Source organism: Fringilla coelebs (genome assembly GCF_963513975.1).
Source record: "Fringilla coelebs genome assembly, chromosome: 6".
NCBI classification, from domain to species: Eukaryota; Metazoa; Chordata; class Aves; order Passeriformes; family Fringillidae; genus Fringilla; species Fringilla coelebs.
In genome coordinates this window covers 22987861-23001307 of record NC_140034.1, presented here as the reverse complement: position 1 = coordinate 23001307, position 13447 = coordinate 22987861, and the positions used below count along the sequence as shown (strand labels likewise).

Genomic DNA, 13447 nt, shown 5'->3' with positions numbered 1-13447 from the left:
TATTTGAAAAAATGGACAGAATGACTAACTGGGTGGGAAAGATGGAGCTTTAAAGAGCCAGCAATTTGCAAGAGAATTGTGTGGGAGAGAAGCACAAAGTCAGAGGAGCCAAAACACTAGGAAAGGGCCTCCGAGGGGCCAAGGAAGGGAATGGCCAGCAGCAAAAGAAGCAAGAGCTAGCTAGTCAAAACAAAATGCACTTCTTCCTGACTGGGGCTGGGAGGCTGCAGACCAGCAGCTGCTGCAGGCCCACTCATTGCTTCTGTGCCTTGGGCACTAGCTGCTGAGGTTTCTGTGCTGTTAATAGTCATGGGTCTTCACCAAACCTGAGACTGTATTTTGAAATAATGTATTAAAGTCATCAGAAGTTTCTCCTGGTCAAAATGCTTTGCTAATATTTATACTTACTGTCCCCACCTTCTCCTTTTCCCTCTACTGCAGCCATTCCTGTCTGGGGGAGCAAGAGAGCAAAATGTAGATTCAGCCTCATTTCTCTGGAAGTGAACCAGTTCTTTAACTCTCTGCTGTTTTGTTTCCCATTCAATGTCTGGCTACAGGCTCTAGAAGAGTGAGCAGGCAATGCTCACTGTTCTGCCATTTCCCCCCTTCCAAGCCTCCCCCCTTACCTAGCTTATTGACTTCCCAGTTTAAGCTGCATGAGCTTTTGCGCAGCTGTCTGCATAGGAAGATCTTGTCAAGCAGTCCAGCTCTTCAGAGCCAGCATCAACATCAGGCAGGCGACAAAAGGCCAGGGCCAGAATTCAAGGAAAGAAACATGGCAAAGAAGTTCTCCTGCTTTTATTTCAGGCACTAGGGAACCGGTTAATTCCATGAAAATCCTTCTCTGCCAATACCCTGTTTTGTGGTGTTTAAAAAAAAAAAATGTTTAAGTTGCCCTGATGATTACAAAGTCTATTTCTTAATGCTGAAAGAAGGAATTGCAGTAATGCCAGCTTCTGATTTACACTCATCTTTGTGCATCCTTCTTGCAACTCTTCCAAACTAGAGAAGATGTATATAGAGAATGGAATAGTAAAATCAGATTTGGAATGGGAAGCTGGCTCCCATTTGACCTGTGTAGAGCAGAACACATCTAGCAGATGTAATATGTTATGACTGTTTTAGAAACTAAGGAAAAAATTTCTGTTGTGGTTTGCTTCAAAGTGGCAAGCTATCAATAAGCTAAAAAGCTATGGGAGATTGTCCATGTAGATGGGGTTGCCGAGGAGTGCTGCAACCGCATGGGGATGTTGCAGAAAACATACAGGAATAATTGAAAAGAAGCTGATGCCTGAAAGAAGCAAGGTTTTCTCTAGCTGACTGGAAAAATGAATAAAGGGATTAAAAAGTGGACAGGAGAATGAAAATTTGTTGTTTCCAGAATCCAGTGGAAGAGATAGATTGAATCTGCTATGCTTGTATGAAAGTAAGTAGTAGAGTTCTGTATGAACTACAGCTTGTGGGCAGTAAAGAGTTTTTAATTTTTCTACATAATGCTTTCCTAATATTTTTGTTCTCTCCCCCTCCCCAGGAGCAGAATATATTTAAATTGAATTCTGAGGAAGTGAAAATTGCCACTTGAGCAATGTTATTATTTGTTCATTCCTAGAGAGTTTACTGGATTTAACATATGAAATTTAGAAAGAAATGACCTGGCAGAAACTAATGTTGGACCTTACTGAATGCTTAAAGATGCAGGAAGGTGAACTAAGTGTCTGCTGTATTTTCAGAGCTGTATGGTTTTGATGTCCTTATTGATGACACTCTGAAACCCTGGCTGCTGGAAGTGAACCTGTCCCCATCATTGGCCTGGTAAGTGATTCCCAATTTAATATGAGGCAGGGACTGTTGCTGGAGATGGTTGTCTTTGAAACCTGTGGCCCTAGGAGGGCATGGTTTCCTGATGCCTGCAGATTTTGTTCCACAGCTGATTGGCAGAGAGGATACTCCTTTGCTTTTTTCCTTTGGATAAACAAACTTACTGCAGCAATAGGTTTTGAAAGAGCCCAGTTTGGATTCCATTTACTTTTTAATTATTTCTCTTCCGCTGTCACTATTAACGCTTCATAATCTGTCATTATAGATAAATTTTGGAGCTCTGTCAGGCTATTGTGTTGGATTTCAATCTTCTTGGCTGATAGAAGGTTTTAGATTTTGGAGTCCAAGCAGACTTCAATCAGTTACACTTTACTTGAGTATGTAGAGGAGTTCTTGGGCTCAGTCTAGTACTCTAATCAGATAAATTCTAAAGAGTGAGTGTTGACTTGGCCCTTAGGCTGACCCTCATACTCTAATGGAAATTAAGAATTTTTTTTGGTAGGTCTCTCAGGTATGACTTTATGTGGAAGAGGCATAGTTAAGTGTGGTTTTTAAGAATTCTACAACAGTACCTTTTATCTACTTCAGGAAATACATACATTCAAAGGAAATGTTTCTAGCCCTAAGGAGAGTTTAAACAAAGCTGTATATGTCTGCATTAGGACGCTAAAACCTGTGGAAAAAGGATAAACAGATTAAGCCACTGCTCTCTGATCTTTACCTATGTATGTGAAAATCACCTAATTTTCTTCTTGTTTTTACCTGTTTTAAGAAAGCAAAGGAACTGTATTGGGAGGTATACTAAATACTGATGCATTCCTCTCATTTAATGCCAGACAAATAATTCCTATTATCCTCTGTTGCATGTGGGGACAGTGATGCTCCTTTGGACCTGAAGATCAAAGCTAGCATGCTTTCAGATATGTTCACTCTTGTAGGTGAGTGAAACAAAAAAATCCTTCAATCTTTCTCTCATTTATAACCAGTAAAAGATAGGTTTATGAGCTGCATGTTGCTAGATGAGTATAATAGATGTGAAATCCAGTTAAGGAGAGCAGCTGTATTTAGCACTGAGAAGTGATATATCGACATTTGAACTTCAGAATAATCACCTGGTTGTGATGCTTAGGTGGTTTTAAGAGTCCCTAATTTGGTATTTGAAGACACTGCTCTCTTTAGTTTTCAGAGTTAGTATTCATGCATTTAAGTTGAATTGGAGTACTGTCTAGAGCACTGTGTCCCTTGCATCTTGATTTAGTTGCTTGATGCAATTTGCCCTAATAGTGAAAGAAGTAAAATTGTAATCAGGTATGATGCTCAGCTGTTTAAAAAACCAAGTCTATCTCTGTCCTGTTATTTAGTAACCCATTTATTGATTTAAGTACTTGGTCTTGAAGCAAGTTTTTGTTTAAAAAATGCAATGCAATTACAGTTTAGGATTAAACAAAGCAAGGTATGAAAAAGAAAAGGATCCTTATTGGACTTTGGGCAGGGACAAGAAGATCATGTATAGACTGAGATTGTGAACAGAAATGCCAGATTAATCTTTCAGGGTTTGTCTGTCTTAAAGTTGTCACGTGGCTCTTGGTACCCATAGGCTTTGTATGCCAGGATCCAGGCCAGCGGTCAAGCCGGAGCATTTATCATTCATCTGAATCTGTCCGAAGAAATCCATACCAGAAGCTGCAGGTAAGTGACTTTTACAAGCCCTGGCTGAGGAGGAAGTCATTCTCATAGAATTTGACTCACAGGTGAGAGAGGTAGTGAGCAAGATTATCTGGATTTCTAGCATAACTATGGAAGATGAAATTTTTAACTGTGGGGCTGGTGGGGTGCTGAAACAGGTTGCCCAAAGAATTTGTGGACTCTGTATCTCTGGAGGTGTTCAAGACCAGGCTGAATGGGGCTTTGAGCACCTTGTTCTAGAGGAAGCTTCCCTCCCCATGGCAGGGGAATTGGATTTAGAGAACCTTTAAGGTCTCTCCAACCCAAACCATTCTGTGGTTCTCAGGGGAAACACCTGCGTTCTGGGCTGTTCAACCACTTTTGATTTTGTTGTGGACAGCAAGCTTCCAGAACCTTGGAGCTTTATGAATGTCCAAGACTGCCTCCTAGGTAAAAAACTTCTTGCATTTGAAGTTTAAGGCTTCTTTCCCATTGTCTTTTGGAATCTCACTTTCTTTCCCATGGATCACTGGACTGAGGCCTTATGTGTGTTGCTGTGACTGCCCCTTGTCTTTTCTGTTGAGGTAGTGCTTTCTCAGCACTGTAATGTGGAAGGACAGTTGTTCTCTATCTCTTTTTGTCTATGAAATGGATTCCATAAATATCTGTGGAAATGGAGCATCACAAAAAGGCAGGGAGATCGGTTACATTGCTTGGACTTTCAACTCATTTCTCCTCAGGCAAATAGGCAGATGGTGTTCTCTGACATCTCTGCAGCTGGTGGTGCTGTGATGGACGTGCAACATGGCTGTGTAGCTCAAGTTCAGTTAGTAAATGACAAGTCATTTTTGTTCAGTGATAGTGTACCAAGACACTGTCCATTTGGGTATAGGGAAAGCTCACAGAAATTGCTATATTTTGTCTCTGGTAAAACTCAAGAGTCTTTACTCACTTTGAGAGGGGGAATAGCTGGTAAGATGAAATTTGAGTATCTTTAGGATGCATGTCTGAGTCTGAAACTTCTAAGACAAATATAATAGTGCTTTAAATACAGATCACTCTGACTGTATAGTTGCTCTTTGTAGCAGACAAAAGGTACATGAGATAAGGATAATTCTTTTGCATGGTTCCTAATTTCTTTCTTAGAATAATGGGATCAGATCCTGATGTTTTGACAAAATTATACAAGACAGTCTCAGAAAATTATGCTGTTGTAAAGCATTGAATTTTAATGCTTTACAGCAACTTTGTTTTGCTTAACAAATACCCACAAAGAGATGTAAGGCTGGCCAGTTGAAAGTTGTGAAGATTTATATGACAGTGCATTGGTTATGAGACAGGATTAGGATGATTCCCCTAACTAACCTATGTTTACCAGGACCAGGTTTGTAATGCAGTGATAAAGTTTTACGGCGTTTTTTTTTTCTTAAGTACCTAAGTGGAAATCCCATGGAAGATAAAAGTGGTTAGCTTTATCTCTGGACTTCAGTTACCATGGAATCATAGAGTGCTTTGGGTTGGTAAGTACCCTAAAGATTATCAAATTCCAACCCTACTGCAATGGACAGGGACACCTTCCACTAGACCAGGTTGTTCCAAGTCCCATCCAGCTGTCTTTGAACAGTTCCAGGGTTTGCACAACTTCTCTGACCAACTTGTTCCAGTGCCTCACCACCCTTTGCTTATACTGTTTTGTTTAGGGCACTTGCCAGTCCTCAACAAGTCAGGCAGGGATCATAGTGTCTTGGAGAACACAAGATTTTTATTCTCTTTGTGTGTCTCTTGCAGCGTCCTGTGTCTGCACAGTCCCAAAGAGCAAACAGCAGATCAGTAAGTACCCTTCAGCTCCCATCACCCGTGTGAGGGCTACGCTTTCGAATGTTACTGTCTACAATGCTTCGTCCCCAAATATGTTTTACAGTTTGAGTAGCCTGGGGCAGGGGGATGGGGGGGAGAGGGAAGTCAGCATGAGAAGAGGACATGGCACCAGCATGTTTCCATGCAGCAAAAACAAATGTTGAAAAAAGATTTACGTCGCTTCTAGCAGCTTAAAAAAAAAAAAAAAAAAAGCAGGTGAAGCTTGCTGAGTGTCAAGGTCAGCTGGATCAAATCCCTCCAAGTTTTTAAGACTACAAGTCTGAATGATAAGGTAAGCACAGGAAAATCTGTGCAGACAAAATTCAGGTGGCCCTACAAGAGAAGTAATAATTTTCTTTGAGACAGTCCTCTGAAGGACACTGCAAAAGTTTGAGAGTAAAGTGGGTCAAAATAGATGCAGAGAAAAGGATTTCTTAAAGTTAATGGGAAATTATGGGAGTATTGTTAGCCTAAGTGAGACTGATCTACCTTTCTTAAGTATTACATTTGTTACCCTTCTTGCAAGCCATATAGACAAATTGAAATTAGTTTGCAATTCTAAGCCCCTGGCCATGTGGGGACATGTTAGGCATTATTTTGCTGCTGGGCTTCCTGCACAAATATAGTGTGAGTTATTATTATTATTTTTTAATGGGGTTTCCCCATCAGGAAGAGAAGGTAGATGGGATCATCTTGAGAACCTAATTCAGTCTATTCACTGCTGTTTGTCATTCTGAGTAAGTTTAGCTGAGGCTCAGAGGAAAGATTATTACTGAATTACAAGGTTTTGTAGAGAATAGGAAGGATCTTTGTGCCAGCTGCTGTCAGTGCTTATTAAATTAGAATCATGATTTGGGAACCAGGGTACTTGCAGAATTTGGAGATAGACCAGAGTGGTTGGATTTATCTACACTTTTATAGATAAGCTGGGTCAAAGAGGAAACAAGATCCCTGTGAAGTTGGAGACATTTCTGTGCTACAGCCAGAGGGTATTCTGTAGTGAAATGTGGAAAAAACTGTGCAGGAAGTCCAGCAAAGAATTTTCTCTAGAATTTTGACAGCCATGTAGTTTTGTTTTCAGGGAGGAGTCAGAGCTGCCCAATATGTAGACATACATTCACTGTTTGTATTTAATGTAATCATCTCTGTGTTGAGACAATGGAAGTTATTTCATTGAAGTGTTTCCTTAGTAAAGCAGATAATTTAATAGGTTGAAGAATTTCCTGTAATATTCTCTTGGAAAGCAGTTATCACATGATGATGGATTGTTATGGTAGTGCCAGGAAATGGTTTTTAAGAGAAGGCTACCTCTCAGGTTTTAGAGAAAGCTGTTAAGCAACATTTTTGAGCTGTGGATTAGAAATGTGGAAGAAAGCTTAGAAAGAAAGACTGAAAGTCGTTAAACTTAGTGGCATCTACAGCATCAAGCAACCCAGTTTTATTGCTGGCATTTTTATTTCTTCTACAGATGTTTGTGTCTCCTGCCTTCTCATCCAGATTGTCTTTTTAATCAGTTTTAGTTAGGCTTAACAAAATGTTACAGCTGGTACCTGCTATGTCTGCTTTATCTTTGGATTTTTCTGTGCCAATCGCTGCAGTATTACTTACTCTAGTGCAATGCCTGTTGCTTTTGCTGTTGCTTCATCTACAGATTCTGAGTAGCCGCTTCTCACTTCTATTGAAATGGAGAGAATGGAATTCAATTCCCATAGTCTTTACAAATAAAGATGCATCCTGATCTTACCATGGATTTTTTTTTGTATCTGAGCAGTATGGGATATTCCCCTGGACTTACCCACCTTAAGGTTTCTGTCATGTTTTTCTCTTCTTTCTAAATTAAGGCTCTCTGTGCATTCTTTGCTCAGTATAGAGCTAAAATAAACTTTGAATTTAGTAAAAATGCTTGAGACCTTCTCAGTAGACTCTTTTAGTGCTGTTTTTGCAGAGGTAGTTTATCTAAACTGAGCATAAGACCATCTTAAATGTACTTGAGAGCAAGTTCAAAGATTTCTTTCTTGCTTGGATTTTAAAATGTTATAATCCTGATGATTTGAAGACATTTTGAATTCCTGTTCTTATGTAAGAATTGGCCAGGACTGTCCATCAGGTTAAAAAATAAGCTTAGTGATACTGTCTGCAAATTATTGCTTATTTTAAAAAATTTGCACATGTATGCAAATTTGCATGATGTATCTGTGTACATCTGCAGGATGTGTCTGTTAAGTGTGAGAAGCAGCAAGTTGAAATTCAGCAGTATAGCAACAAAAGAATAACAGGTGGTGAACTTTTCCCTGCAATTTTCATCTCACAGGGAATCACAGTTCTGTTGTTCTAGTATAGCAACACAGCTAGATAAGAGAATCATGATTCTGGTACCATTGATGTGTGAATCCAAATGTATTTTTGTTTTGCGAATGCTGACTCCAGTCCCCTTGGGTGAGGATTTTCCTGTATGACATTCTGACTTTGCTGCTTTTGATATGTCTCCTGTTTTTCCAGAAGGGGCCAGATACTGGCAGTGATGCCTGAATTGTGCCTCCTCTGCTAAAATCTAAGAGTCTGAGTACTCACACATAGTGACGTCTGGGCTGTGAACTCTTCAACAGCTGGGGTGTGGAATTGTGAATTCTGGCTGTAATGCTCTGAAGTGTAGATCCTGCTAGGAATGGGGTCCTGGAATTTGAATGTAATTTTTTTTTAATATGAAAATTGAGAGAGGAAAAAAAAAATCTGGATTCACACTGTCTCTGCAGCATACGCGTCCTCTGTCTGCCGGCGATGCTGAAGTTAAGAGCTCGATGCCCTTAGGCAGGGAAAAGGTATCAGGAAGACACAGCAGCTCTATGCTAGGCCTCTCCATGGAGGAGGTAAGGAGGCTATTAAATAGCTTTTATTTACCTTGGCTTTCATGCAGTATGTGGGGTTATTTGCTCAATAAATAGCAAGTGCATGTAAATGAAAAATGTGACAGAAGAAGAGTCATTTTTGAAACAGAATTTGAGTTTTACTGCTCGTATTGCCCTTGCCATCAATCACGCCAAGCAGGGATGTGCTTGAAGCTGTGATAGACTCCTTCAGAATTTAAATGCAAGACAAAATTCCTTAAGGATATCATTATCTACCCAATCCATTTGCAGGACTGAATAGTCTTCTTTTCTGAAATTCAGAGATTTTTGGAAGGTTTATTTTTCATTGTATCTATTTTGCTGGCTACTCTCCATTTTTCTTTTTTATCAGATCAAAGTTCTTCGGCGAGTGAGGGAGGAAAATGAACGGAGAGGAGGCTTCATCCGGATATTCCCTACCCCGTTAACATGGGACCTTTATGGGTAAGAATAAAAATCTGATAGGATGGTGCTGATGCTCTGTGTTGAGGGGTATTCTGTGTTAGATATGTGTAGATCAGCTATCTTGGCATTTAAAAAGATGCATTAAAAGTTTTGGCAAAGTTTATTTTAGCCTTGAATGTTCTTTTTTCTGGTCCCTTGTTTTTATCAGCTGCTGCTTTGCATAACTGCGCCCCATGGAAAGCTGTTGGACATTATTTCTGGTACTGCTTTTCTGTTAGAATGAAAGGGTCTTTCTTTCAGATTTTTGCTATCTACTTTTCCATCCTGAGGCTTCACGCTGTGTACTCTTGTCATTAGGCCATAAATGCCATATAGGACTCACTCCTTCTGAAATTTATACTATATTAAAGTTTTCTAAGTTTATTTTTCTCTGTCTCTTGCGTCACCAGGAACTTCAGCTGAGAAATGATAGCTTTCCTCCTTTCGTCTTTTCTGTTGTGGTGCATCATGTTGTCTGAATCCACTTCTGAGATATTTTTTAGGGGCCATTTATTTCTGCATTGTGCTGCCTTTCATTGAGTCGAGTTCTGTCTTGATAATCCTGTTTTTTTTGGTTTTTTTTTTTCTTTTCCTAGATCTTTTCTAGAGCACAAGACATCAATGAACTACATGCTGGCTACACGTCTGTTTAAGGACAGGTAGAAAGCTTCTCTGTTTGGGAGAGAGGTAAAGGGCACAAACAGTACAAAAAGGATTCATTCCTCACTTATCCAATGTTACAAACACAAGTCTGGGATTTATAGGAGTGGTGATAATTGTGAATCTCTTCTCTATTTTGCCAACGATTGTTCGTCATATATTGTGTTGCCCTTCTGAAACCAAGGGCAAAAAGGACAATACTCAAAAGGCATGGGAATCATTGGAGTACTAATATTACTATAGACATGAAAAAACTTCAAGCTCTTAGATGATTTTTTTTCTCTATGAAAGGATTATAGGTGTTCCTGGCTTACCTTTTGTTTCAAATTTCAAATCACATTAAAGCTTGTCTTCATGTACATTAAGCCCTGAAATTGACTTCTCCAGCAGTTTAGCATTCCTGTGTCTTGATCTGTGCAATCATGATTTGATGATTCCTTTTTTGGGTGGTGGTTGGGACAGTTCATGCCACTAGCTGAGCTTCCACTGAGAGTTGGATGCAGTGTCTTTGACTGTGTGTTTAATGCTCTTCCTTCTCAACAATTCTTCTTGTGAGAATTTGAGATCCCCTCTGAAGTCACGACCAAGTAAAGACAAGGTGACTGAGAAAGGAGGCAGTATTTACAGAAGCTCTTCCAGCATCAGTGCTGTACAATTTTTTTTCTCTGTGTATGTTCAGGGATGTGTCAAAAGAGTTGTTCTAAGTGATGCCTTCTCCAGCTTAAGCCTGACAAATGCAAGCATCAGTTGTAGTGCAGCTGCTCAGGGCTCCTCTTTTGGAATCCTTTTATTTTTTTCCTTCTTTGAGATAGAACTCACAAGTAATTCTGTATATACGGTCTTTCTATTGTACATGTGAAAGACTAAGGAGGCTTTTTAATCAAGGCTGATGCAGTATGGAGAATAATTTTTGACGTTTTTCTCTTTGTTAGGAGCAAGACAAAAAGAGAGTTCATCACTGGAAGATCCCGGTAAATAGCTTCTTAATTAAATAATTTGTGCTCTGTAGGAATTATTCTAAATTTAGATTTCCTTAGCTTCATCTTCCAAGTTGTGAGTCAACACCTTATCTACCTGAAATCCATGAAAACAACTTTAGAAACATAAATACAGTGAAAAAAGAATATACCCATGTGTGGAGAGCTCATGTTTTCATTGAATCTTAAAATTTCTCCTCATACGCTTCTCACTTTGGTATTCCTACCATATTGATAAGCTTCATCACTGAGCTCTCTCAAAAGATCTTGTAATACATAAGGATTTTGGACTTCATATACTCATATATTCACTTTGTTAGAACTGAAAAGATAAGTGAAACAATAAGCATTTTCTGAGCTTGTTTCCACTTATATCATAGGGAGCACTTTTCTGGATTTTTGTGCACTGGAAGAAAGTTGTTATTTTTGATGTTTCCCTTCTGGAATCTGGCAGGGCTCCTCATCCCTTGTCTTAGGTAGAACTTATAGAAATTTTGGTATTTTCCACTTTTGTTATGTTAAAATGCTTATATCTGATCAGTGAAGAACAAGCTGTCTACATAAGTGGTTCAGACAACCAGATTAATGTCAATATGGTCTTTTCCATTCCCCTTCTTTATTTTGTACTCTTGCAATCACTCTGCAATTTTGTACTACTTGCAGTTACTCTGTTAATTGTGCCCTGAGCTGTTGCATGATGGGCAGATAATGCTCAGTCATGAAAGCATTGACACTAGGTGAGTGTATCTTGGGACTTTGAGAGGTGATGTTCTGTGGAGTACACACAAGACTCTCTTCAAACATTTACAGGCTTAAGGAAAGCAGTTAGACTGATGGTAAATATTTCTTGCGTGTATCAGCAAGAATGTTTCTTGAAGAAGTTTGGTCTACTAGGTCTCTTGTGTTATCAGGGAGAGAAAGACAAAGGGAGACTGAGGGCTATCTGTCTACTGTGCTTCCCAGAGCAGGTTTCCATGGAAGGCTGGATAGGAGGATGGAAACTGTGGGCTCTCATGCTCTCTTTTATGAGAGGAAGCTCGTTTCACTGGAGTTACGGAGGCGGCGGCGGTACCATGGCAAGGTTGGAGCATCAGGTATGCATGGCTAGGGTTTTAAATGAGCAGCTGGTAAAAAACAAAAAAAAAAGGCAAGCAAAGGACTTCTTATTTTGAAATGTGTGTGAATGGGGTTGTTCACTTTCAATTGTTAATAGTTTTGACTTCATTCTAGTTCTGAACTTTTGTTTTAGTGCCTTGAATTTCATTCCCACCCTCTCACACCCCCATGTATATGATTAAAGGTAATCAGTGCTTACTTAGAGATGAGCTTGTTTGTTGCATTTTGGGTAAAGAATTGGACAGTATGTGTGCCTCTGTAATTGTTCAGCTTTTCAGAGAAAGATGGGACCTTTCAGATTGATTCCTCTAGACAGCTGTGACTCTTAAGCTATTGGGAACAGAAGTCTTTATCCAAGCTGGTGTTGGAAAATCTTAAAGGGGTACAGAGGTGATCCCCACAAGTGACTGTTCCTGCCCGTATCTAAACTCTTTCTAATTGCTGTGTGATACTGACTGCGGTAGGAGAGATTGGATGTTATAAGATTATTTTTGCTGCTGTGTTAAGGTATATGATCTTTGTTGGCACATGTGGAAGTTAAGATTTTGCAGCTTTGCTTTATTTGACACACAACATACGAAAATTTGTGTGTGTGTATATATATATATATCAAGTATGGGTGTAGATATATTGGTACGTATGTAAGAATCAGGATAAAATTATAGGAAAATGTCTTTGCCTCTTTGATTTTGTGTGGGCATTCTTTTTTCATTTGTAAGGCTAAAACAATAATCTTGGTGTTCTTCTGTGTTCTGTAATATTGGGAAAATGGGCTTCTCAACTGATGTACAAGCTGAAAGACAGAATAATATAGAACAGTCATACTTAAGATGGTGTTCTGAAATGGCAGTGTTCTGTCCTTCTAGCAGAAAAGAGTTTAGGGTAAACCAAAGGGTATAAGCAGTAGAACAGTCCTCTCCACTTTTGTTTTTTTCTTAATCAGCATAAGTGATTTCTCCTATACTACAGGCACATCAGAACCAGCAAAGCTGTCCCTCAAGTCAGACACAGAAGGTGAGGAGGAAGAGGAGATGGATGAGGATGAAGATGAAGACGTAGATAGAAGTGTTTGTTCTCTTTCGGGCACCCCGGTGAACAACAAGCCAAAGCTGTCTGACTCAGTGAAAACTGCTTGTAAGGAAAGGTTACCAAAAAAGCATAACAAAAAAACTGGAGACGGAGAAAAGCTGTTTCTGCAAAAACCAGGCGCAAAATCTCAGTTTAACTTGCTTCAGATTCTTCAAAATGAAGGAAACTTGAGGTGAGAGTTTTTTGCGTATTGCCTCTAGTTTTGACTTGAAGCTAACACAAGTTAAAATGTGGAAGATGCGCGTTATGAATGTGAAGTAATAAGACCCTAGAAGAGAGGCCTGGATTTTTGTCTGATTGTGGGCTGCCTTAACATCTTGTTGGCAGAGAAGGGAGACCATTGCAAAGTCTGACAGTTTACCTGAGTGCCTGACCTCTTGGTTCAGTGTAAAGCATGAAGCATGGTTTCCGTTGCTGTTCTTTAATCTGATGATCTAACCTGTTCTTTGTCAGCTCAGGCTTCTAATATGCCTCTTTGCCTTAATGCAGGATGCCTGCTACTGAATTCTAATTTTTTTCTTCTCATTCTTTGCATTTGCTAAGAAGTGGTTATAAGCATATGTTAAATTATCCAGGAGGGGTTGGATGGGAATATTTCAGTGCTATCTCTCCGTAAAATTACTTTTCTCATCTAGTGCTTCTGTTTTTGATGGTAGAATTTTTGCCTCTGGTAGTAATCTTTGCTCAAGGTCGTTGCCTTCTGAGAGCAAAATTAGGAAGTAATTTGAGAGTGACAAATTACTGAAGCATCTCATTGCATGTTGTTGAGTAGAACGGTGTGGACTAGAGTATGTTCTGATGCATGACTCTTTCTTGGAAAAGAGAGATGTGCTGGAGGAGATTCTATAGAAAAACACCAAGCAAGATTTTAACCAGATATTTTGAAATATGATCCTCCCCTTGAATGTGGGTAGCAAAACTGTCTAATTGCAGATA

At 39.4% G+C, this 13447-nt stretch overlaps 1 protein-coding gene across 1 annotated transcript in view; it reads left to right on the top strand.

Moving 5' to 3' along the window:
• The window catches only part of TTLL5 (tubulin tyrosine ligase like 5), a 122479-nt gene that overhangs the window by 30791 nt on the left and 78241 nt on the right, over window positions 1-13447 (top strand). Inside the window, exons 13-22 of the mRNA XM_084207248.1 lie at window positions 1731-1812; window positions 2695-2756; window positions 3416-3507; window positions 5272-5313; window positions 8094-8207; window positions 8578-8669; window positions 9266-9328; window positions 10262-10300; window positions 11270-11400; window positions 12392-12683. Coding sequence (XP_084063374.1) covers window positions 1731-1812; window positions 2695-2756; window positions 3416-3507; window positions 5272-5313; window positions 8094-8207; window positions 8578-8669; window positions 9266-9328; window positions 10262-10300; window positions 11270-11400; window positions 12392-12683 — 1009 coding nt within the window. The remainder of the gene's footprint in view (window positions 1-1730; window positions 1813-2694; window positions 2757-3415; window positions 3508-5271; window positions 5314-8093; window positions 8208-8577; window positions 8670-9265; window positions 9329-10261; window positions 10301-11269; window positions 11401-12391; window positions 12684-13447) is intronic.